This window comes from Gopherus flavomarginatus, chromosome 4 (genome assembly GCF_025201925.1).
Source record: "Gopherus flavomarginatus isolate rGopFla2 chromosome 4, rGopFla2.mat.asm, whole genome shotgun sequence".
Classification (NCBI taxonomy): domain Eukaryota; kingdom Metazoa; phylum Chordata; order Testudines; family Testudinidae; genus Gopherus; species Gopherus flavomarginatus.
In genome coordinates, this window is record NC_066620.1 from 54,903,387 (window position 1) to 54,929,096 (window position 25,710).

Consider the following 25,710-nt stretch of genomic DNA (forward strand, 5'->3'; position numbering starts at 1 on the left):
CTATTACAGTGACTTCATTCCTGTTATCCCAAATGATGGCTGCAGACTGAAACACTTTACTCCGATGGATATTAGCAGAATACATGGCAGTTGCTCACTGTACCATTATTAATCCACTACACCCTGGTTGGCTTAAATAAAAGAATAAACTGCTGTAGTCTTCCCCTCTATAAACTGGATGAGCTGCCACAGATTCCATTTGGAATAGCTGAAAGTAAGTGACTGAACTGAAAGACTTCTTCATCAGACTGAATAAAATGTGTTCCTATCACTGCTTTTCTAGGCACTCTTCAGCAAATCCCCTGGAAGGGGAAATCACATCACATAATAAGTGATCTTTTATCAGCATTATAGAGCAAAGGATTCTACTTGCATGCTCTGCTTAGATCTCATAGGTCAATGTGAAAGCAGGGGAGCCCAAACCATTCTCTTTGAGACACCTTTGTGAACTTCCAATGGCCCAATGGCTGTAAATGGAGCTCATCTTTCATACCAAGGAACATGTTTGTCTGTTCCATTCTGTTGTGACACTGAAACATACACGACCTCTTCTAAATTAAGCTTTCAGGGATTATTTCTTAACTGCTTCATGCTTCCAAGAACAGCACACAAAGGCAGCTCAGAGGGACGACAGGCCATGCACACAACAGTGAAGAAATCCAGTACTTCAGGTGTATTATTGTAGAGTTGCCTAGCAGAGTGGCTTGTATTTTCTCTATGCAGCAGTGCTTATTAAGGGGCAGGTATAGGTCTTTCAGGATTAGGAGGGAAATATGACAGGAATGGCATTATTAAGAACATGCTCAGTTTTAGGTTAACTGATTTTGCCAGTGTCCTCGTAAAAACAAATACAAGGATCAATATTTCCTCATTAATTTATATTTTTGTAATCTATGGAAAAACTTGGTCTGTGAGTGCTATAAAATAAAGTTGGTAGAATTAGGCTGGTATGATAATTCTGTGGATGGTAAAGAGATTATATTTCTGTAGACATCACAGGATTCCTGCACTTTGTTAATTATCGTTACTTGTTGTATAATAACAATGCCTAGAGGCTCCAATTGAGACTGGTGTCCCACAGAGGTAAGCACATGTATAGAAATTTGGAGCAATTAGTGGTGAAGCAGGCTTTTAATATTTTAACAACCATCACTATAACCCATCAGAAGGTGAAATAATCTTTGTGTTCCAAGCACCACTTGACTGTTTAAGACAGAAGTTGATTGGTAAATATAACAATGTGCCTTATGTAAATTTCAGGTACTGCCATCTGGACCATTAAAATAGCTGTTTTTAATATGATCAACAATGAGACAGTCCCGGACTTAACGAGCTTGCAATTTAAATAGACAAGACAGAAAAAAGATGGAAGGAAGAACATATTATCATCTTTATTTCACAGATGGGGAACAGACACAGAGAGATTAAATCATTTGTCCAAGATCACACAGGAAGTCTATGGCAAAGGTGGAAAATGAACCTCAATTTCCTGAGTTAACCACAAGACCATCATTTCTCCCCCTGGGACAGCCTGGCACTGAAAGAACTCAACAGTAACAAACAGTCTTGGAGAATGGGAGTGAGAGAGTTCAGCCCGTAGCACAATAGAGCATCCTCAAGTGGACTGTGTAATTGTAGATTTAGCCGGAAAGGAGGTAGTAGTCTGGTAGTTTCAGCAGCCACGTATTGCAGTGGGAGATTATGGTGTAGAAAACATGACACTTATTCTTAAACAATAAATACAGAATTCTCACCTTGTTGCCTCGGGATTTACGTGCATAATTCCATTAGAACTGATGGAAATTAGATGCATCACACATTGTAGACTATAACTGTAAGTAAACAGATTTTCGACAAGAACATTTATCACGTATATAGTTGTGCTGTGTGACTTTGTCCTTGCATTGACACTTAAGATCTTCTGCACCTTAACAGGAAATGGAAGGTCTATTTAATCAAATCAATTGACTGAAAATCTCCTGATAAGCTTATTCATTTAAAAATGAATAACTTTTTATATAGATTGACATTTCATAGTCTTAAATAGCACTAATATCTGAGATTGTAGAGCAAATATAAATTTTAGATTGTTCTGGCAAATGACTGTTGTATGTTAATGGTTTTTAATGATCAAGTTTTCTAATGTTAGTCATATTAAAAACAGCTATTTTAATGGTCCAGGTGGCAGTACCTGAAATTTACATAGGCACATTTGCAAATATAACAATCAACTTCTGTCTTAAACAGTCAAGTGGTGCTTGGAACACAAAGATTATTTCACTTTCTGGTGGGCTATAGTGATGTATGTTAAAATATTAAAAGCCCGCTTCACCACTAATTGCTCTAAATTTCTACACATATCATTAAAGAAGAAAATGTCTGTGATGCAGACTTTTATGTAAGTCACTAAACCTCTGACAGGTGCCAGGAGAACCCAAAAAGGTGTTCCAGCTCCTTCCCAACTACACTCCAAATGTGCCATGCTACTATATTGCCCATCAATCTACAATTCTCCTGCTTTGTGACTAAGGCTCCTATTCAGGAAAGCATTTATATAACCGCTTAAATCCCACAATTAAAGTTAGGTATGCGCTAAAGTGGTTTTCTGAATCAGTGGCTTATTAGCAGGGGGATGAACTATATGATTTAAATCATTCTTTTCTATTGCTAAATCTATTTGGGTTTCTTTGTTGTAGGTTTTTTTTTAAGTAGTACAGTATTTAGACCTCAGTTCCGAAAAGCATCCCTAACCAGTAAAGTATTATGTTTAGCTGCTTTCCTGAATCAGGGCCTTACTCTCTGGGGTCCCAATCTAAAAAAGCGCTTAAGCAGATACTTAACTCTAAACACAAGTCGTCATGTGTTCACAGTGAAGCTTATGCTTCAGAGTTTTGCTGGATTAAGGCCTTGACAGGCAATGATATGTTATGCCCAATGGTGTAAGTTAACGACTGCCTACGGTGAGATTGTTGGGCACTCAGCCCATCTCATTACCATCCCCCAAACATGGGGTGAAATCTAGACAAGCACACTCACAATGAACTTATAGGAGTTTTGCCATTGACTTCTATGGGGGCAGAATTTCATCCATGGATGATGATAAACTTTTTTGTGTACACAATAAAAATGCATTCATGCTCGGTATAACAGTTGCAGCAAGTGATGCATATATTGGCTCAGAGATATGCAGAACCCCCAAGCAAACACTTAGCAATGTCTAAAAGAAAATAAGTTTTTACAAGAACTTGTCTTTTTCCCCTAGTTTTACTGCTAACTTTAAACATAACTGTTTCCATTGTCGTTCCATTTTCATTTTTTCATCAACACTCATTTGGTTAGAGAGTATGGATGTCAATGCCAGGTGAATGGAATATGCCAGTGTGTGAATATTACACACGTGCTGTTAAAATATGGCTGATTTTTATTTTGTAACTATTTTGCTGGTAATGAGACAGTGAAGTAAAAACAAAAAAGTTGCTGCTATTTTACTGTGCTATATCTACAGTATTATTTCTGCCACAGCATGAAATGTGCAAAACATTGTATAATAGAAGCGTCTCTTTCAGAAAGAGCAAAATGGGATTGAACTGTCCTGGGAAGGTGTTAATTTCCTGCTTTGCCAATGGAATAAAAGAGCAAACTCTCATGTCTCCCTGTTAAAAAGTAAAACAAAAAACAAACAAGCAAAACTATTGAGATTTACTGAAAGAAAAAGTACCAGAAACAAACTGACTGCAAAAGGTTCAGTTATGATTCAGAAAGAACATGCCACCAGGATATAATTTTACCATCCAGAACCATAAGCCTCTGTACTTTTCATGCTTAGAAGATGCAATTCATAACCACTGACAAAATATTAAAAGGGTTTTCCCTCATAATATATTTGCAGTTACTATACACCTTGGGCTAAGGCTTAGTCACATAGCCTTCAGTTGTTTCTTTTGAGTCAGATCTACCCATCTAGGTTATGGTATTTTATCTTCTTTTACATGAAGGGAGCCTTAGCAAATAAAATTCAACCCTGATCTCACTTGTCAATGGGTAATTTGCTACTGACTTTAATGGGGGCAAAAGTAGGCCCTAAAACACAACAGGTATACAGTTAGGCAAAAAAAAACAAACAGCAGAAGAAAAATTCTTCTTGGATATACAGGACTAGTTGTTCAGCTGGAGCAAATCAGCATGACTCTACCAGCTGAAGATCTGCTCCCCAGTTTTTAATATCGAGAGAGAGATAACACTCCCAGCCAAATATTATTTAAGTTTCATAGAGGCAAAGCATTCACGCTAAATCCTGCTGACACTTTTTATGTCTCTTGATTATAGTATCTCTGCTGAACAAAAATAAATCCATTGCAGAAAGAAGTGATAGTTTTAATATACTTGGTGAAATGAATAGTATGTACTACTTGGACACATTTTTGGCCAGAATTAACGTTTGTGATTTGATAGTCTAATCCTGCTTCCATCTAACATCTTCGAAGAAAAGGCAGCAGGGTCTCAAATACTTAAAACCAGATACATTTTTAAAGAGATCATATTTACATAAAATAAAAATCAAGTTGGTTTTACCCCATGAATGTCTGAATTACTTAAAAGTAAACATATGCAGTACCAATAAACTACTGCTTGCTCTGCCTATTTCATCCTGTAATTAATTATGAACTATGTACATGTAATAAATAATAATTGATTTAAACCTCTGATTAAAATTCATTTCTAATGATACCAAAGATGCATTATATTTTATAGTACAATATTACAGAAAGGATCACTAACTGAACAGTAACGGTAATAATGTTACATGCATCTGACGAAGTGGGTATTCACCCACAAAAGCTCATGCTCCAAAACGTCTGTTAGTCTATAAGGTGCCACAGGATTCTTTGCTGCTTTTACAGATCCAGACTAACACGGCTACCCCTCTGACACTTGACAATAATGTTTCTATTATCAGTGGCAGTATTCTCTCTCTCTCTCTCTCTCTCTCTCTCTCTCTCTCTCTCTCTGTCTGTTTTGACAAAAGCAGTGATAAATCTATTTGTAATGGGACTTTATTACTTTCATGGCTAAGATTCATTATCTTCCCCTGTTTCTGCCTTGACAACATACACAGGCATGTTCTAGCTAATTTATCTCGATGCAAACTTCTCAGAAATTAAAACACATATTGAATGTAATCCTATGAAATGGGTTCCAGGCTTTTGCACTCTGCAGGGAGACATAATGGTATGTATGTAAGTGATAACAATTGAGATTTGTGAAACGTTTAAACAAAATTAACTTACCTTCTTGTAGGCACACAGGTTTATCGCTTGGTTTCCAGCTCAAGGAGCCATTAAAATGTCTCACACAAATCTTTTTTGAAGGACCCTTAAGCCTGTATCCTTCTTGACAGTGAAGCCGGACCACAGCACTTTCAAAGAAAACACCTGCACTGGGTGTCTTGTATCCATGTTCAAGGACTCCAGGATCAGCACAAGCATGGGGGTCATCAAATCCTATGTGAACAAACGTGTAAGTCAATTATGTTCATTTATTACTCAAATAAGTGCAGTCTTCCTTTTTCTAGGATTCATCACGTTGGCAGACTCTGGAGAACAGCGACAGCCAGTGGGCGAACAGTGACATAACGATCACCCACTGCAATCCCAGTAGCATATGGGAGCCCTTAAACCTCCTATTAGTGCCTGTCAGTAAGCTCATCACTAGGGGCATTCTAGGGCACCCCGTCCCCACTAGAAATGACCCACGCCCAATCTCCAGTAGGAAATTCCAGGTGCTGAGGTACTTTGCCCCTTCTCATACCCCCAGCCACACACCTATTGAGCTAGAAGGAGAAGCGATGTCAGCCTAGCCACTCAATATCTAATCAAAGTCAATAAAGACCTGACCCACATGTCTGCAGAGAAAAAGGAGAGTAACGTATCTGTAGCTCATCACAGTAGCTGAGGGAACAGAGTGATGTGGAAGAGCCAAAAGAAAGCAGGGAAGAAGAAACAGAAAGAGAGAAAGCGGGGAGGGGAGGAATAGGAAGGGACAGTGAAAGGGAAAGCATAGAGGGTACGAAGTCTAGCTGCGATCCAAGGAATCAGGTGCCAGACTAGGAGCTGAGCTGGTTGGGGGCAGGATGGGCATTTTGGGGAGTGTCAGTACATAGGAAAAAGTGACTTTCTATGTTGGGCAAATGAGATCCCACAATGAAGCTGGCTTGTGGGTCAGTTCACATATTGGTAAAACCCTGGTTGAGGACCACTAGCAGGAGGTAACACCAGGAGGGATTATGTTAAGACATTTGCTTTCAGAGAACTAACTAATCAACAAACAGCCACGAATCACATTCGTAAAATGAGCGTCTAGCTCTTTTTCAAGCTCACTACAACGTATACAGTGTCTTACATAAAATGTTGCCCTTTTTTTTCTTTTGCTGAAGAACTACTAAGGTTTAGTGTTGTACTGAATATGTACAGCATACTGAAGAAGCAAACAGCTCTGCAACAAGATCAGCAGGGGGGCAATCAGCCAATGGGAGGGATGCCTGGAAAAATCTGAAAACCATTTAATGTTTTGATTTTAAAAGAAACATATCGTAAGGCCTCAGTAATTTCCTGCATGATAAGCCTCAAGCGCCTCCACTGTACAGTCAGTCCAGGCTCCATGGCTGCTCTGAACTCCACTAGCTGATCACAGCCCCAGAAGCCAGTCCCCCACTTCCAACAGACCCCATCCGCCAGGGGCTGCTGCAGGACGAATTGCGTAGGAGCTGGCTCCACTAGGTCTACACCCTTGGGGTTCTCATGTACCATGAGGAACCCCAGCTAGAGGAATGCAGCCAGTCTCCACTTCCTTTGCATTGCTGGAGAAGCACAAGGGGGAGCAGCACAGGCCACAGGCTCTTACCCTACATATTCCCATCCCCGGTTAGATGAAGCTCACCCTGAGCAAAGAGTCACAGGAGCTTAAGTCTCATCTGTGATGATACTGTGAAACAAATCCCAAATACACACAGTACAGACCTCATCCAACTCAGGACCTACTGCACAAAATAGACATGCTTCCACCACTTTAACAAATGTGGCGATAGTGCAGCCATGGATTCATTACACTGGTGGGGTTATATACCTCACACAAGTCTGAGTTATGCGGAGAGGGTTAAACTCATTATCTGATTCAAAGACAGCTCCTTATGCTGCCAGCCATAGAAGCAAAAGCCTCCAACTGAGGCCAATCATGGTCTCTCTCAGCAAAGGATGAGAGGCTTGGAAGATATCTTGGACAATACAGGGTGAAGAAGGTGGTCTTGTCTCTCTTTGGGCCTTGACCAGAAAAGTCATGCCATCTTCATGGGCGTGTCAGCCTCCTGCACATAGAACCAACCTATTATAGATAGATTATTATGGTTGGAAGGGACCTCAGGAGAGCATCTAGTCCAACCCCCTGCTCAAAGCAGGACCAGTCCCCAAATCCCTAAATGGCCCCCTCAAGGATTGAACTCACAACCCTGGGTTTAGCAGGCCACTGCTCAAGAAGGGCAGGGGAAGGTAAAAACAGCCTCCAAACAAATATCCCAGTCCGCATGCAGAAACAGCAGATCTGCACAGGGAGAAGCTGCTCATTTAAACCCTAGACTGGTTGGTGATACATTACATCTGTGAAGGCAGAACTAGCCAAATACAATTGGACACTCAAAGAATCTGCCCTTACATTCCATCCGAACCCAGGGATAGCTTGAATTTTAGCATCATTTGAATGTGAATGGTAGTGTAGCAGAATGTGTGCCATCTCTTCAAGGAGATTCCTAACTGCACAATGGAGAGATGTGCAAACTGCCTGGTTCAGATGTCATGTGACAAAGGATACAACGGTGCCCAGATCATATGCAACTTACAGAGGAAAAAGCAATTTAAGCGTATTCCTGAACCTGTTAAATCCAAGTATACAAAGTTACAGCTGCCCTGGCCTCCTGTGAAACCCTGGAGTACATGGGGCAGGAATGTCTTTCTACAGTCTGATACGTACTCTGTCTGCTGATGCCTTTCCAATTACCTTTTGCAACTCAAAATTCTCACTCCTCTCAAGGAACTTTTAGCAAAATATTGATCTCTTAACCCAGGGATGGCCAACCTGAGCCTGAGAAGGAGCCAGAATTTATCAATATACATTGCCAAAGAGCCACAGTAATAAGTCAGCAGCCCCTCAATCAGCTCCCCCCCCCAGCTCCCAGCGTCTCCTGCCCTTCTATCAGCACCTCCCCCTCCCTCTTCGCACCTCCTGATCAGCTGTTTTGTGGCATGCAGGAGGATCTGGGGGCGAGGAGCGATGGCATGGCAGGCTCAAGGGAGGGGGTGGGAAGGGGCAGGGTCTGTGGCAAAGCCAGGGGTTGAGAAGTGAGCACCCCCCCCTCCCATTGACAAGTTGGTGCCTGTAGCTCCAGCCCCAGAGACGGTGCGTATACAAGGAGATGCATATTAACTTCTGAGGAGCCGCATGTGGCCTCTGTCTTAACCTATGTCCACTCCTCAGACACAATTTGTGTGTGGAGACTATGTGCACACACTGCAGTTTCCAGGAGGGAACTGGAACAGCAAGGAGAAAGTGGAATTATATTCCCTGAAACTTTCCCAAACCCCTGCTTCAAAGTGTTTCCCACAAGCTACACAGTAATATAGGCAGTATAGTCCAGTTGCTGCTCTACAATATTTCAGGTTTCTTGTCAGTGGAGAAAGGAAAGGTGGGGGAATGGTACAGGGAGGAAACACTCAGACCAATTACCTATAGAATATTAGGGTTGGAAGGGACCTCAAGAGGTCATCTTGTCCAACCCCCTGCTCAAAGCAGGACCAATCCCCAGACAAAATTTTGCCCCAGTTCCCTAAATGGCCCCCTCAAGGACTGAACTCACAACCCTAGGTTTAGCAGGCCAATGCTCAAACCACTGAGCTCTCCCTCTCCCCTGATTACACAATAAGGTAATTTATCTTGCAGTAGTTAAAAAAAATATGATAAAAGCCAAACCCACAATTCTTTTCAGTAATTGCCCAAAATATCCACAGCAGATTTAGGACAAACCTTGGCCCCACCTAAATCAGAGGAAAGTTACTTACATGTAATTCCGCTTTGTGAAAATATGGAGCCAGACCCCAATTAGCATTCAGGTACCTTTATGCTGCTTCAAAGACACGAAGGGAGGTAAAAAACTCGTTTAAAACAGCAAAGCCAGTTCAATGCCACTTCTTCCTGCCTCCTCACCCCACACAGGGAAGCAGGGAAGGAAGGCAGGCAGGCACTGATTGGACTGCATCACATTCTGTGGAGTCCCCCGCTCCACATCGTGGCCCCTAGAGGGCCACTACAAACAGCTACAAGTTAGAGCAACTCTGAGACTACTCTGTGTTTTGACAGAGCTGCCCCAGAAAAAGACAGTGTAACCTTCCTTTCCACCACCCCATCCCCCCGCACCAAACAGACCAAGTATTGTTCCAGGGCAGCTGAAGATTTAGTCCATCATCATGTATAATTCTCAAAACAAACCTAGTACAAAACCCAAAAGTGAGAATCCAATAATAAAAAACAGGAGTGTTTCTGGTAACTTTAACTGGACTAGGATTTGACCCTCTCTCTCTTTTCATAATTTAATTTATAGTCCGGGAGCCCAAACAGAAAACGCTCTCTGAATTTGAAATTCATAGCATTTCCCTACATTTTTATGAAGATATTAACCTTAGGAGTGATTTTACAGGGGGATGGTACATTATGCAGTGGTTGCTTTGAGAATTATGGATATTTTTGTAAATCATGTCTGTGACGGTTTCATAATCATATCACTATGATGAATATGGGGTGCAGAGTGTCACAATGTCAAGCTGTTTTCTGACATTTCTTTAAAAAGCCAGAGTAATGACTAGTATCAGAGGGGTAGCCGTGTTAGTCTGGATCTGTAAAAGCAGCAAAGAGTCCTATGGCACCTTATAGACTAACAGATGTATTGAAGCATGAGCTTTCATGGGTGAATACCCACTTCACTGGATGCATGTCCTTTATCATGGGTATAATTATACATTGGGGTCATCTAATGCTGATTTCATTACGGCAAATTTACTCTAGATATTTTCTCTGCTCCCACTCTGCCCCTTCAGCCAAGGCCCTGCCCTTGCTCTTCTTCTTCTCTGCCCTCTTCCACCAAGGCCCCACCATTGCCCCGACTCTTCCTGTCCCCGCTCTGCCCTCCTCCACCAAGGCCTCACCATCGCTCCACTTCTTCCTGTCCCTGCTCTGCCTTCTTCCACCAAGACCCTGCCCTCACTCTGCCTCTTCCTGCCCCCACTTTGCTCCCTCCCCGCTACATTTCCAAAATTTGCCAAAAATTTCCTGCCTGGGATCCCAGACTCATTAGTTAAGATTCAGTCTATGCTGTTGTATAGAAGGAGCACAAATGTATGTCTCTGATACAATTTATAACACTCCAATATTTCATGTCTTTTTTCCCCTCTTACTATATTGTGTCACTTTTTCATCTAAGCTAACTTATTAGGAACAGCCACTGTGAAAGTACTCTGTCCCATCATAAAAATGAAATGAACGCCAATCTCCTCATACGGAGTTGACATCTTTGCTTTGTGACAGGTTTAAATAAATGTGTTAGTCTCTATGTGCCACAAGTACTAGTTGTTGTTTTATCTTTGCCTTGGTCACTTTAGAGCATGACGAAACCGGGCAAGAATTTTCAACATGAACCATGAGATAAATCTTTGAAAAGAACTAAAAAGATGCTCCAAGTATGAAAAACAATTATTTTTGATATAACAGAACAGTCTTAAGACACACTCTTCGCAGCTAGCCAATAGAGTAAAAATAATTTCAGAACCAGTGATGGCTCCATTCCTTTGCAAACTGTTAGATAAGTCCCTGGAGAGGAAAGGAATACAACCTTTATTTTGTTTACTGGAGTTTTTCTTGCTATGTTGAACTGGCTCTGACCCACCATCACAGGGGAAAAAATTGCAATGTCCAATACATATTATATGATTGTAAGATGCAGAGCCAGATTCTGATCTCAGTTACCCCAGGGTATCTCCACCAGTTATTTGGGAAATCCAAAGGATAAACAGTAAGGTTGTGTCATCAATAATGATGTTAAATAATGTTACTATTCTGATTTAAACCCACAGAAGTAAAGACTGCAGAATTAAGGATAAAATTCTACCCACCCTTCACCTTCAGGATCAAAACTCCATCCTTTAGCCAGCTTGTTAGGTCTATGTACTGATGCACATCTAGGGCCTATCTTGTAGAGTTATGTGTAATAACTAGGGCTGTCAATGGATAAAAAAAAATCAATCATGATTAATCGCGCTGTTAAACAATAGAATACCATTTATTTAAAGATTTTTGGATGTTTTCTACATTTTCAAATATTTTGATTTCAATTACAGAGAATACAAAGTGTACAGTGTTCACTTTAGATTTATTTTTTATGACAAATATTTGCACTGTAAAAAACAAAATAGTATTTTTCAGTTCATCTGATACAAGTACTGCAGTGCAATCTCTTTACCATAAAAATTGAATTTATGATTTATGTACTAAAAAATAACTGCTTTAAAAAATAAATCAACGTAAAACTTTAGAGCCTACAAGTCCACTCAGTCCAACTTCAGCCAATCACTCAGACAAACAAGTTTGGTTACAATTTGCAGGAGATAATGCTGCCCACGTCTTGTTTACAGTGTCATCTGAAAGTGAGAACAGGCATTCATACAGCACTATTACAGCGGGCGTTGCAAGATATATACGTGACAGGTGTGCTAAAGATTCATATGTCCCTTCATGCTTCAACCACCATTCCAGGGGACATGCGTCCATGCTGCTGACGGGTTCTGCTCCATAATGATCCAGAGCAGAGCCAACCGACGCATGTTTGTTTTCGTCATCTGAGTCAGATGCTACCAACAGAAGACTGATTTTCTTTTTTGGTGGTTCGCGTTCTGTAGTTTCCGCATGTGAGTGTTACTCTTTTAAGACTTCTGAAAGCATGCTCCACACCTCGTTCCTCTCACTTCAGATTCTTAAACCTTGGGTCTAGTGCTGTAGCTATTTTTAGAAATATCACATTGGTACCTTCTTTGCGTTTTAAATCTGCAGTGAAAGTGTTCTTAAAACGAACAACATGTGCTGGGTCATCATCTGAGACTCTTATAACATGAAATGTATATGGCAGAACACAGATAAAACAGAGCAGGGGACATACAATTCTCCTCCAAGGAGTTCAGTCACAAATGTAATTAATGCATTATTTTTTAAATGAGTGCCATCATGACGGAAACATGTCCTCTGGAAGCATGAAGGGGCATACAAATGTTTAGCATATCTGGCACATAAATACTTTTCAATGTCAACTACGAAAGTGCCATGAAAATGCCTGTTCTCATTTTTTGGTGACATTGTAAATAAGAAGAGGGCAGCATTATCTCCTGTAAATGTAAACAAACTTGTTTGAATTAGCAATTGGCTGAACAAAAAATAGGACTGAGGGTACTTGTAGGCTCTGAAGTTTCACATTGTTTTGTTTTTGAGCGCAGTTAAAAAATCGACACTTGTAAATTGTACTTTCACAACAAAGATTGCATGACAGTACTTGTATGAGGTGAATTGAAAACATTATTTCTTTTATCATTTTACAGTGCAAATATTTGTAATAAAAACATACTTTGATTTCAGTTACAACACCAAATACAATATACATGAACATGTAGAAAAACATCCAAAATATTTAATAAATTTTCATTGGTATTCTATTGTTTAACAGTATGATTAAAACTGGGATTAATCACGATTAATTTTTTTAGTTAATCGCACGAGTTTACAGTGATTAATCGACAGCCCTAATAATATTATTGTGATAAGGGATGTCCCTTTTGATAACGGACTGTTGACAATCCTAGATTAAATGTCCCTGGATATCCTAATAGTTTACTCCAGTGGGGACATGTGCTACATTTATTTTTATCAAGGAGTAACCTGCCATTTTTATAGGCCTCATAAAGTCTGCATTAGGAAGCAATTGTCCATGAATGGAGATGCCTATGTTAAGAAGTGTTTTATTAGGGTTGGCCCTATAAAAAGCTTTAAAAACATGGAGCAAATCCTGTCCTGAGGTGTCCTGACAATATCTGGCAGAGGGATTTCCAGAAGGTGAGAAAATTTTGTGAGTAGCTACAATTTTGGTTCAAAATTGAACTTGGTTTGGAAACCTCCAGACTTCTGAGAGATAATTAGCTGCCGATTTTTCAGGCTTTTTATCATGAACAAGATGAATCATTATATAACAGACAATGTAAAATGTAGAATTTCAGTAGTAGTCATTTCAAATGGATTATAATGGTTCATTATCTACCCAAAACAGAGCCCTGCTTTTTTAGTCTTCTGATTGAGTTTTCATCATATTTTTACACTGACAATACAAAAGTAATTTAGATAGAATGAATCTGAATAAAATGCTCTCTTGAACATGCCATCTTATCCATGTTGGGAGAACTGCTATATCTTTATGACCACAATTTGGTCCAGTAGTAAAATGCAGCCTATGGCAAAAACCCCTTCTACATCAGGACACATCTTATTGCTGCCAAGTAACTTCCTCACCCCTGAGCGACAGCAGAATGTGGTATTACTAGGGCTGTCGATTAATCATAGTTAACTCACCTGATTAACTCAAAAAAATTAATCACAATTAATTGCACTGTTAAACAATGGAATACCAACTGAAATTTATTAACTATTTTTGTTTTTCTACATTTTCAAATATATTGATTTCTATTACAATACAGAAAACAAAGTATAGAGTGCTCACTTTATATTATTTTTATTACAATTATTTGCACTGTAAAAATTATAAACAAAAGAGATAGTACTTTTCAATACACCTCACACAAGTAATGCAGTGCAATTTATTTATCATGAAAGAGTAACTTACAAATGTAGATTTTTTTTTGTTTCATAACTGTACTCAAAACCAACAACTTACAGGAGATACTGCTTCTTATTTACGTCACCCGAAACATTTGTATGTCCCTTTGTACTTTGGCCACCATTCCAGAGGACATGCTTGCATGCTGATGATGCTCATTAAAAAAAGAAAGCATTAATTAAATTTGTGACTGAGCTCCCTGGGGGAGAATTGTATGTCTTCTGCTCTGTTTTACCTGCATTCTGCTATATACTTCCATCTCGGATGATGTTCATTTTAAGACACTTTCACAACAGATTTGACAAAACACAAAGAAAGTACTCTCCAAAATCAGAGGGAGGAGATGTGGAGCATGCTTTCAGATTAGTTAAAAGAGTAACACTCCAATACAGAAACTGCAAAACCCAAACCACCAAAAAAGAAAAATCAACCTTCTGCTGGTAGTATCTGACTCAGATGATGAAAATGAACACGTGTCAGTCCGCATTGCTTTGGATCATTATTGTGAAGAACCTGTCAGATGTTTAAAGAATGTTTCCTCACACTTCATTTAATCCTTTTCTAAATGTTCCTTTCTGCATTCATCCTTCCTCATCTGGTTTCTTCCATCTTCTCTCCTCCCATTTTGTACAGCTGTAAATTAGAGTCCATCTCCCATCCCAGGAACTCAAGATTTCCAGATCATGCTACTGGTGAGCTGATTTCTAATCTGCATATGGTAGATTCCTTCCCTTCCAAACCACTGTGTAATATTACATTGTTAAACATCTGCTGCCTGTCATCCCAAAGGTGGCTGCATTTCAGTGCCGGATGAAGCAATCCCTTGTCAAAGCTTTTATTTCAATTTGTTATGATTTTAGAGGGATAGAAGAATGCTATGCAAATGTGCGGTATTGTTATCGTTAAAATGTATTTGCAGCGTTTCTCTTTGGCTGTAACATTATGCTGGTGTGTGGGGTTTCCTCAACCCAGTATGTTAGTCTTTGGGCTTACCAAATTGGGTGGTCTTTTCTCTGTCTTTCTACAGTGTCAGGAAGCAGAGACTTTGTGGCTTACAGGGGGACTGGATCCCCAGCTCACATTTCTCTAAAGCAATCTGCATGTGCTGCAGCTGCAGCACTACCTAAAGTCAAACCACAAGAAAAGGCCACAAGTGCAAACATGCTGAGGGCTCATTTGTCTCCTGCAAAGAAAAAAAAGAGTCATTTCTGTCCCTTTAACAATCAGTACTCTAAGTGCCTCTGTTTTAACCACACAGAGTTCTGTGCCTGGGGCTACTTATGCTTCTTCGTAATCAGTGATGTTAATTTAAGCATCTGCTTACCACTACAGAAAAAGAAGGATCTGCTTATAGCATCTTCCCTTGGAAGAAGTGAAATGAATTATAAACCTGTAATTTCATTAGTGAAATCCCTGCTAAAATGTAGCCTCTCTTTAATCCCTTAAATCATTATTACTTGGGCTTCCTCAAAGCATCAGCAGCTCTGTGAAACCCAGCCCTGCTTAAAACACAATTCCCAATCTCATTTGCTATTCTTCCAGAGTGCATCTCAGCTCACAGTGTTGTTGGGGGCTCCTGCTTCTCACACTGTACAATCATATCAAGAATAGCATAACAATCCACTGAGAGAAAGGCAGGTGTTCCAATTACTATGCAGAAGCAGAATAGCAAACACACACTCCAGGGGGGTGGAGAGTTGGCTTAAACCACAAACTGATCCATAAATCCAAGAACATTATTAAGCAACAGTTTCCTTCACATAACCCTACAAGTGGGGTGGCAGAGAAATAAGGAACTATTGTGCACTGCAATCCACAGGCACCAAAACCTCCCAAGCACAACACAAAAAGATGACACAAGAACTGCAGAAGTGAGGCAATAAGCCATGAGAGAATGTTAGAAGCCATGAGAGAATAATTAGGGTTGTCAGTTAATCACAGTTAACTCAGGCGATTAACAAAAAAATTAATTGTGATTAAAAAAAATTAATTGCACTGTTAAACAACAGAATACCAATTGAAATTTATTGAATATTTTGGGGTGTTTTTCTTCATTTTCAACTATATCAATTTCAATTACAACACAGAAAACAAAGTGTACAGTGCTCACTTTATATTATTTTTGTTACATATATTTGCACTGTAAAAATGATAAAAGAAATGTATGAGGTGAATTGAAAAATACTAAGTACTGCAGTATGATTTCTTTGTCATGAAAGTGGAACTTACAAACGTAGGGTTTTTTGTTACATAACTGCACTCAAAACCAAAACAATGTAAAACTTTAGAGCCTACAAGTCTACTCAGTCCTACTTCTTGTTCAGCTAAGAGAAACAAGTTTGTTTACATTTACGGGAGATAACACTGCTCACATCTTAATTTCAATGTCACCGGAAAGTGAAAACAGGCATTCGGATGGCACTGCAGTAGCTGGCCTTGCAAGATATTTATGTGCCAGATGCCCTAAAGATTCACATGCCTCTTCATGCTTTGGCCATCATTCCAGAGGACATGCTTCCATGCTGATGACACTTGTTTAAAAAATAATGCGTTAATTAAATTTGTGACTGAACTCCTTGGGGAAGAATTGTATGTCTCCTTGCTCTGTTTTATTTGCATTCTGCCATATATTTCATGTTCATATATTTCAGTCTCGGATGATGACCCAGCACATGTTGTTCGTTTTAAGAACACTTTCACTGCAGAGTTGACAAAATGCAAAGAAGGCACCAATGTGAGATTTCTGAAGATAGCTACAGCACTCGACCCAAGGTTTAAGAATCTGAAGTGCCTTCCAAAATCCGAGAGGGACGAGGTGTGGAGCATGCTTTCAGAAGTCTTAAAAGAGCAACAGTCTGATGCGGAAACTACAGAACACGGACCACCAAAAAAGAAAATCAATCTTCTGCTGGTAGCATCTGCTTCAGATGATGAAAACGAACATGCATCGGTCTGCATTGCTTCGGATCATTATCGAGCAGAACCAGTCATCAGATGGATGCATGTCCTCTGGAATGGTAGTTCAAGCATCAAGGGACATATGAATCTTTAGCACATGTAAACATCTTGCAATGCCAGCTACAACAGTGCAATGCAAATGCCTGTTCTCACTTCCAGGTAACAATGTAAACAGGAAGCAGACAGCATTATCTCCTTCAAATGTAAACAAACTTATTGGTCTGAGCAATTGGCTGAACAAGAAGTAGGACTTATTGGACTTATAGGCTCTAAAATTTTACATTGTATTATAGTACATAATTCTATATTTGTAAGTTGAACTTTCACGATAAAGAGTGCATTGCAGTACTTCTAATGGGGGAATTGAAAAATACTATTTAGTTTGTTTTTTTACAGTGCAAATACTTGTAATAAAAAATAAACAAAGTGAACACAGTACACTTTGTATTCTGTGTAGTAATAGAAATCAATATATTTGAAAATGTAGAAAGCATCCAAAAATATTTAAATAAATGGTATTCTATTATTGTTTAACAGCGCAATTAATTGTGGTTAATTTTTGTAATAGCTTGACAGCACTAATAATGATATATTCATAATATGAAGTAATATAAATTGGTTTAAAGGTGGCAAACAGAAATGTGATCATGAATTCATGGAGGATAGGTCCATCAATGGTGTTATTTATCCCTTCAGATAGTAGAAGAAACAGTGATCACCCAATGAAATTAATAGGAAGCAGGTTTAAAATAAACATAAGGAAGTGGTACTTCACACAATACACAGACCACTGTGGAACACATTGCCAGGGATGTTTTAAAAGCCAAAAGCATAACTGAATTCAAAAAAAGAATTAGATCAGTTCATAGAGGATAGGTCCACCAATGGCTATTAGCCGAGATGGTTAGGGACATAACCCACAGTCTGGGTGTTCTTAAAACTCTGACTGCTAGAAGCTGGGACTGATGACCATGGATGGGTTGATTACTTGATAATTTCCCTGTTCTTTTCATTCCCTGTGCAGCATCTGGCATTGGCCACTGTCAGAAGACAGGATACTGAGTTAGATGGACCCTGGCCTGACACAGCATGCTCATTCTTATATTTTTATGACTCTGCAACTTGCTTCCCCACTTGGTTCACAATAGCCCGAATTTGATGGCCTTCCAGGCACTCTGCAACAGGCGCTTGTTTGGTAGGATGTTTGTAAAGCATTAAGGGCATAGTTCCTACAATGACAAAGGGATAGAAATAAATCTCAGTTGTAATGATTACATTACTGTTGCTGGGATGTTCCTATATTATCAATATGCTAGGGTGCTGAGCGCCTTGGGTAGGCATCTATTTAATTATTTTAAAGATAAATAAACTATAAAGTAAAATAAATAGAGATACAGAATTATTCTGCTGACACATCTGTCAAGCAGACCAGTTGAGTCTCATCACCTCCAACTCAGAAGGACAAAAGGCCGACAGAGAGGCTGAAGGCAAAAAAGGGAAAGCTAAGGAATGAGATATAACTACTACCATACTATCTACTATTCTTAAATTAAATATAAAAGAAAATCCCAGGTGGAGTGAGTTTTAGACAGAAATCAAGCGTGTTTGTGAGAGTGTGAACGCAGAGTTCAAAGTAGGCTATGTGGCTGTTTAAAGGGACCTCCTCCAGTGCAGCCTCCCATCCCCCTTTGTTCTAGTAAAAGACTAGAGTAGGGATCTGGGGAGGGGGAGTCTAGGGGCTCCAATAAATTTTGGGGGCAGGTTATCCCATAACTGCCTAGTGCAGGTTTCTTGCACCTTCCTCAGATGCATCTAGTGCTGCCCATGTCAGACACAGGATACAGGACTAGAGACCATTGGCTTAATCCAATGTGGCAGTTCCTAAAGGTTCATAGGCAAAGAGAACCCTCTCAAGTACACCTAGACAATCGTAGATTCCCACCTACGTGATAAAAAGATGACTCTGTTAGGCTACAATTTAATTCAAACAGTTTTCAAGAAACATTTTACCCCCTCAAAAAGATTCCACAAAGGTTGAATAGGAGCAGAAAGAAGGCTCTTTTCTCAAAAACTACCCTCTATAGTGAAGGACATTTGTGTATTTGAATCTATATAAATAATAAGAATAATCAAGGCCCGTATCGTCAATCAACTCTGCACAGGTGCAGGGGTCCACCCAAGCAATATTTGTTGCAGGATCAGGTCCTAAATCTTGTCAATTTATCTATTATTTATATTTTTGTCTGCATTTTATGAAATCTGAGGGATGAAGTGACAGCTGGGTCAGGAACTGTCAAATCCAAATATGCAGATTTCGAGTGGATTCACATACATATCAGGTCCAATTCAAACAATCATCAAATCTTTAATTTACGTATATGGCCAAAACAAAATTTTAAAAAATGCATTTGTTTCTTCCTGGAGCAGTGTGTTTATTCTTAAAAAGCATCAGTCTGTCTCCCTAATCACAAATTCCTCCTACAATTAAAGTATATATATGCCTCTTTACAAATACGCCATTTCATTTATAATGCAAGCGGCATTTATTGTTTCCAGCCTCTTTTTGTTTTTTAAAGCTGACAAGTTTGACTGCATAATTTATTAATCCCTATGAAATAACAAACGTTACACACTACTGTGCAATTCTCTGAACTTTGCATCAATTAAATGAAAGACAAAATTTAGAAAGTAAATCTGCCAGTTGTTCTTCTGACAGCATTTAGCTCATAGCAACACAGCTTACATTTCAGTTATAAAAACTCAGCATAACTGTCAAAGGAGTGTATTTTCATCTTTTATGTCTGAGCTGGAATTTATACACAAAACTCATTGGCTTAACAGGGAGTTTTCCCAATTCTTGCTGTGAGAATATACCCTTAGGTATGCAACATAAAGTAAAATAAAGAAAATCAGAAGGTTACTTCTATGGCATTTTGAAAAATATATTTAATATTCATTTCAGTGTTGCTGTTGTGTTTATCATACATTTTTCAGCAGTATGGAAAAAAATAATTACTATTACCATTCGTTAGTTTACTCTACATATGCATCCCTGAAAACTCCCAAAAACAACAGAAATGAAGCCTGATGTGGTTAGTATAATAATACTTATTCTAGGCCAATAGTATAAAATACATTTAATCAAAGCAAATCCAGAACAATAAAGTGTCACTTAAACCATGAAGCAGAATACCTGGTTTCCTTCAAGGCACAATGACAACTTCAGGAATCAAATACTCATGTACATGGATGGAGGTTTCAGCATTCATGTTCTCATCTATGATAAATAATAATCCACTTTGGAAGTGGGCTAAGCCAAACCACACACAGGCGCTAGTAGTGCAGAATAAGTGTCTACACAGGGAGCTAATGAGGAATAGCTTTGACAAATACCTATTCTGGGCTATTTTCCCATGTAGACAAGTCTGAAGAGTACAGAAAATGTGTGTTTTGCAAGCTGGCTACTTATTTAGTTCTAGGTACAAATATAAAGAACCAAAAAACCAAGATACAAACCCCTGCTAGGCTTGGCACATTATTTACCTAAGAAACTGGGACAAATAAGATTGGCTAGGTGCTTTTGCTGAAAGCAAGGTATTTTTTAGTTGAGGATCCCCACAAGGTCTTTGGACGTTGCCTCAGGTCCTATAGTATTTGGCAAAATACTTCTATTCAAGTAAGACTTTTAAATGAAACATTTAGAACATTATTTGGTCTTCCTTTGTGCCTCTAACTTGCATACACAAATAATTCCAAGTTTATGTCATTGAAATGTCTAACTACAGGACTGTCACTGTACATTAGGTAGACAGACATTTCTGTGAAATAAAATGCACAGTTAACTGTACTATGGACACAGAGAGGGACCAGGCTGGAAAAAAAAAATAAAATCAGGCCCTCCTTTACTTTAGGAGCTAGATGTTATGGCAGGTGAGTTCTCTGTGAGGAATGGATTATTGAATCAGGACTTTATGCTTCTAGAAAATACTTTTTTGTATGTTTTATAGAAAGCACCTAGACACAGTTCAATTATGCATTCTCTATACATTGACGAATAAAATATTCTCCTCATCCGAATTTAATACTTAAGGATTTCAGGATACACTTTTACTACCCATCCACCCCAAGCCCTTTCACATTGCAATAACTCCAGGAACAATAATACTAACTGTAATTTAACAAGAGCCTCAAGGCACTGAACTGCAAGAACACAGCAAATAGCATTATGCAATACCAGATTTAAGTCAATACACAAAACTGTAATAAATGTGTCTCAACGCATGTATTCAAAATAATAAGGCCACATAAAAATCACACAGGACTCAAATATTCTGACAAGCAACACGAGAAAGTGGAAGAAGCATGTTTTGAACTAACTTCTGCCTTCAGATAAAAGCAAAGTGCTCCCACCGACTTCACTAGGACTTGTATGTGTACATACTATGGCAGAATTTGGCCCCTCAAGTTTAGATTTAAAAATTGCCAAAGCTGAAACCTGTGGGACTGTCTTAACATACTATTCACACAATCTTTAAAGTGAAATATTCCCTCCCAGCAAAGAGTGCTTTTGAAGACATGGGCCAGATCCCCAGCTGGTATAAATCATCATAGCTCCACTGACATCAGTGAAGTAATTTCCAGAAGCTGAGTATCTACCCCTTGGTAACAGTATTCCCCTAAAAATGATTAAAGAAAGAAAAAGTACCAAATTGGACCAATACCCCCACCAAGTCCAGCAGCCTGTCTCTGACAGTACCCAGGCTCTTCCAAGGAAGGTGCAAGAATCATCTCTGTAACAGACATTTATGGGCTAACCTGACAATAGGAGGACTTTCTTCTTAAAACCAGGCACTTAATATCTGGCTTACATCTTGAAGTTGGAAGGTTAATACCCCAACACATTTTTATCCTATCTAATGTAACCAGAGATATTCTTATTATCCATATAAATAGAAAATATTTTTAATCCTATTAAGCTATCTGTTCAGTAATATCTTGTGGCAATGAACTCTATAGGTTAACTGTGCACTGCATTTGAAAAAGTGTTTCCTTTTTATCAGTTTTATATTTGTTGTCTTTTAATTTCATTGGGTATCTCGTTGCCCAGAGGAGAACTATGATCACAAACTTGACCTTCTTTGAAACAAGTCCCCTCTTATTAGTCTCTTCTCTAAGCTAAATAGCTCCTAATCTTTGTAATCACTCCCTAAATCAAAGTCTTTCCAGGGCTCCAAATAACTTTCATTGCTGTTCCTTGATGTTTTCCATTTCTGCTATATGCTTTCTGAAATGGGGTGACCAGAAATACAGTATTTGAAATGACGGCGTACCATCAATGTATATAATAAGCCCTCTCTTATTTTCAGATTATTCTTTATATCTTTCTTAACACAAGCTAACATTTATTTGCTTCTTTTATTACTGCTGCACAATAAGCAGATGCTTTTATTGAGGTGCCTACAACACCCAGAGTTTTGTTTTCTTTTCTGGAGTGGTTGTAGTTATAACGCAACCATCATCTCACCCAGCCACCTAGCTTTGTTAATGGAGTTCCTTAATGTCTTTTCTGAACTTGACTAACTTACTGTTAATAATTGTGTATTACATGTAAGTTTGCCACCTTACTGTTCATCCCCTTTTCCATGTCACTGAAGGAATACATTAAACAATATTAGCCCTAACATGGATCTTTGGGGCACTCTTCTACTAATCTCCTTTCATGCTGAGAGCTGCCCATATATTCCTACACTTCACTAATATAAAACATCCAGCACAGGTTTTAGTTTGTGGTTCCCCTTAACAAGTGTACATTCCTTGGAGACAAATGACAAGTTTGCTTGCTATTTTTAGAGAATGATATAAAATGAAACAACTGAATACAAAGGAAGAGAAATCTACTTGGGTGTAGCTGATGAACCATCATCATCAAAATGAAATGGCTGTATTAGTGAAATTATACATTATAAATGCTCTGAACTATAATGAGTCATCTTATTCATGATGAAAAGGCTGTACAAATGAGAAGTAGGTTACAACAACAAAATGCAGAAGTGGGTTTCTAACCCCTGTTTCTTCCTGTCCTTTTGAATCAGAATTGCTTCCAATTCAGTTTCCACAATACCAAAGGGAAATGCTCCTAAAGCTTGTACGCTTCTTCCAGATACAGTCTAGATGGCTTAGTAAAGACCTTGAACCTCTTAGGAAAGCACTCCACTCAGGGCCGGCTCTAGCCATTTCGCCGCCCCAAGCACGGCAGCACACGCTCTGCCACTCGCCAGTCCCGCGGCTCCGGTGGACCTCCTGCAGACGTCCGTGGGGAGAGTCCGCTGGTCCCGCGGCTCCGGTGGAGCATCCGCACACGCGGGAGGTCCACCGGAGCCGCCTGCCGCCCTCCCGGAAACCGGCAGAGCGCCCCGTGGCATGCCGCCCCAAGCATGCATTTGGCACACTGGTGTCAAGTATCAGAGGGGTAGCCATGTTAGTCTGGATCTGTAAAAGCAGCAAAGAATCCTGTGGTACCTTATGGACTAACAGACGTTTTGGAGCATGAGCTTTCGTATTCACTCACGAAAGCTCATGCTCCAAAACATCTGTTAGTCTATAAGGTGCCACAGGATTCTTTGCTGCTTTGGCACACTGGGGTCTGGAGCCAGCCCTGACTCCATTCTAGGGAAGTCACTATTAAAATACTCCTATAAGCACCTCTCTAAAATCTGTGGACCTATGGTTTTGAGCAAGGAGGCTGTCAAAGTGACAAATAGTAACAGGACACTAGGTGGGTGAGGTAATCTCTTTTATTCGACCAATTTCTGTTGGTGACAGGGACACATTTTTGAGCTTACACAGAGGAAATGTACACAGAGTGTCACAGCTAAATACAATGTGGAACAGATTGTTTAGCATAAGTAGTTAACACATTTCAAGGGACCATTCAAGGTGAAGTGGCCCATTAACATCTCTACAGTCATAGGAGGAAATGAAGAGGGAGGGAAGGCAGCTCGGCGGGGAGTAGCAGGTTACAGATTGTGTAAGTAGCCATTAATCCAGTGTCTTTATTCAGTACATGATGTTTAGAGTCTAACAAAGTTAGAAGGTTCATCTTTTGAAGGTGTTGTGCAGATTTCCTTTGAGGATGAGGACTGAGAGGTCAGATACAGAGCGATCGCTCATTGAAAAGCGTTCACCCACAAGTGATATGCTGATTTTGTATTTTATCGCATTTCCATGAGAGTTCATTTGAGCGCAGAGTGATTGTCTGGTTTCATCCACATTGTTGTTGCTGGGACATTTAGTGCCCTAGATGAGGTACACTACACGTGATGAGCAAATATAGGCCCCAGGGATCTCAAAAAGTGTGTTGTAGGGAGTGATGATCATGTAGCAGACACATTTTCCATCTGTTGTTCTGGTAGGGTCTGGTGCCGCTTTGATTCTGGACAAATGAGCTAAACTCCCTCATATTTCCACCACAATTTCAACAACCACTACCCGTCCATTAAACTCCTTCCAGAACACTCCCACGCTAGCATCAGGTTCCAGGTCACCACATTCAGCTTCAGCAATGAAACTCTACAGACAACCATAAACCCAGGTAATCACCACACCTACCTTCACAGATCCAGTAACCACTCCAAATACACCAAGAAATTGGTTATCTACAGCCAGGCACTGAGATACCAGAAAATATGCTCCAAGTCCAGGCTATAGATCTTAATACACCTTAATCAAACAAGGGTACGCCACCAGAGAAGTTGTTTGCATCAGGGAATGGGGCCACTTAACTAACTTTGATTCAATGCAAAAATAAAAGACTCCTCTGACCATACACCCCCTAGTGGTCACTTACCACCCCACACTGGAACCCTTATGGGGTACAATCAGACAACTGCAACCCATGCTTGATGGGGACCCTTCCTGAAAGAAATTAAATCAAGAAAGAAAGAGCTTGTAAGCATCATGGAAATTGTTTTGAATAGCTGTATCGTGCCATTCACAAAAAGATATTCATATTTAACCCTCTGATTTCATCTGGGTGCTAAAGGAAGGTGGTTGATAGAGGAAATGTATGGAAAAAGCAGATGGCACTGGGGAGCAGCAGCAGCTATAGGCAGAAAGGGTGGCTGGAGCACTCATTCCTGAGCAAGTTCATGGAGAATCTAGCCAAAGGCCAATTTGATGCGCATCTAGTTGAGGTCAATATTGCAGACTCAGAACAATCTGTATTCAGGCCAGGACACAGAACTGAAACTACTTTTAGTGGCACAGATGGATGATCTCCTGCTGTCAACAGATAGAAGACATGCATTCTCATCCTCCTAGACTTCTCTGAAGCATTTAACAATATCGACCATCATACTGCTGCCTTGCCTGAGAGAGAGACTTCTTGGGAGCTAGTTGTACTAGGTCGACTCAAATCCCACAGGAACTAAGGATCATTATAACCTCACTACCTTCCACTCCAAGTGCAAGGCATTTTTCTTTGACTTGCCTGCTCTAACAAACACAAAGCAACATGGGTACATACAGGCAATGCATTGCTTCACAACAATACACTAGAAGATTTATATTTTGTGGACAACACAGTCCTTCTAAGTAACAGCTATACCAACATGCAAGCAAAAATTGAAAGATGGGGTTAATAATGAGTTACAGAAAAAAAAAACAAATTTAATGAGAACCCCAGCAATTTCCAATTCAAGCATTATGTTAGATGGCAAAGGTGAGTCAATTTACATATCATGGTAGTAACCTGCAAGGTAAATGGGATATCCAGAAGGAAAAAATGT

At 39.6% G+C, this 25,710-nt stretch overlaps 1 protein-coding gene across 4 annotated transcripts in view; it reads right to left on the reverse strand.

Moving 5' to 3' along the window:
- Positions 1-25,710, reverse strand: part of SUSD4 (sushi domain containing 4) — a 112,956-nt gene that overhangs the window by 41,711 nt on the left and 45,535 nt on the right. For all 4 annotated transcript variants that reach the window (XM_050948568.1, XM_050948569.1, XM_050948567.1 and 1 more), the window contains exon 3: positions 5,289-5,501. In XM_050948568.1, the coding sequence (XP_050804525.1) occupies positions 5,289-5,501 (213 nt within the window). The remainder of the gene's footprint in view (positions 1-5,288; positions 5,502-25,710) is intronic.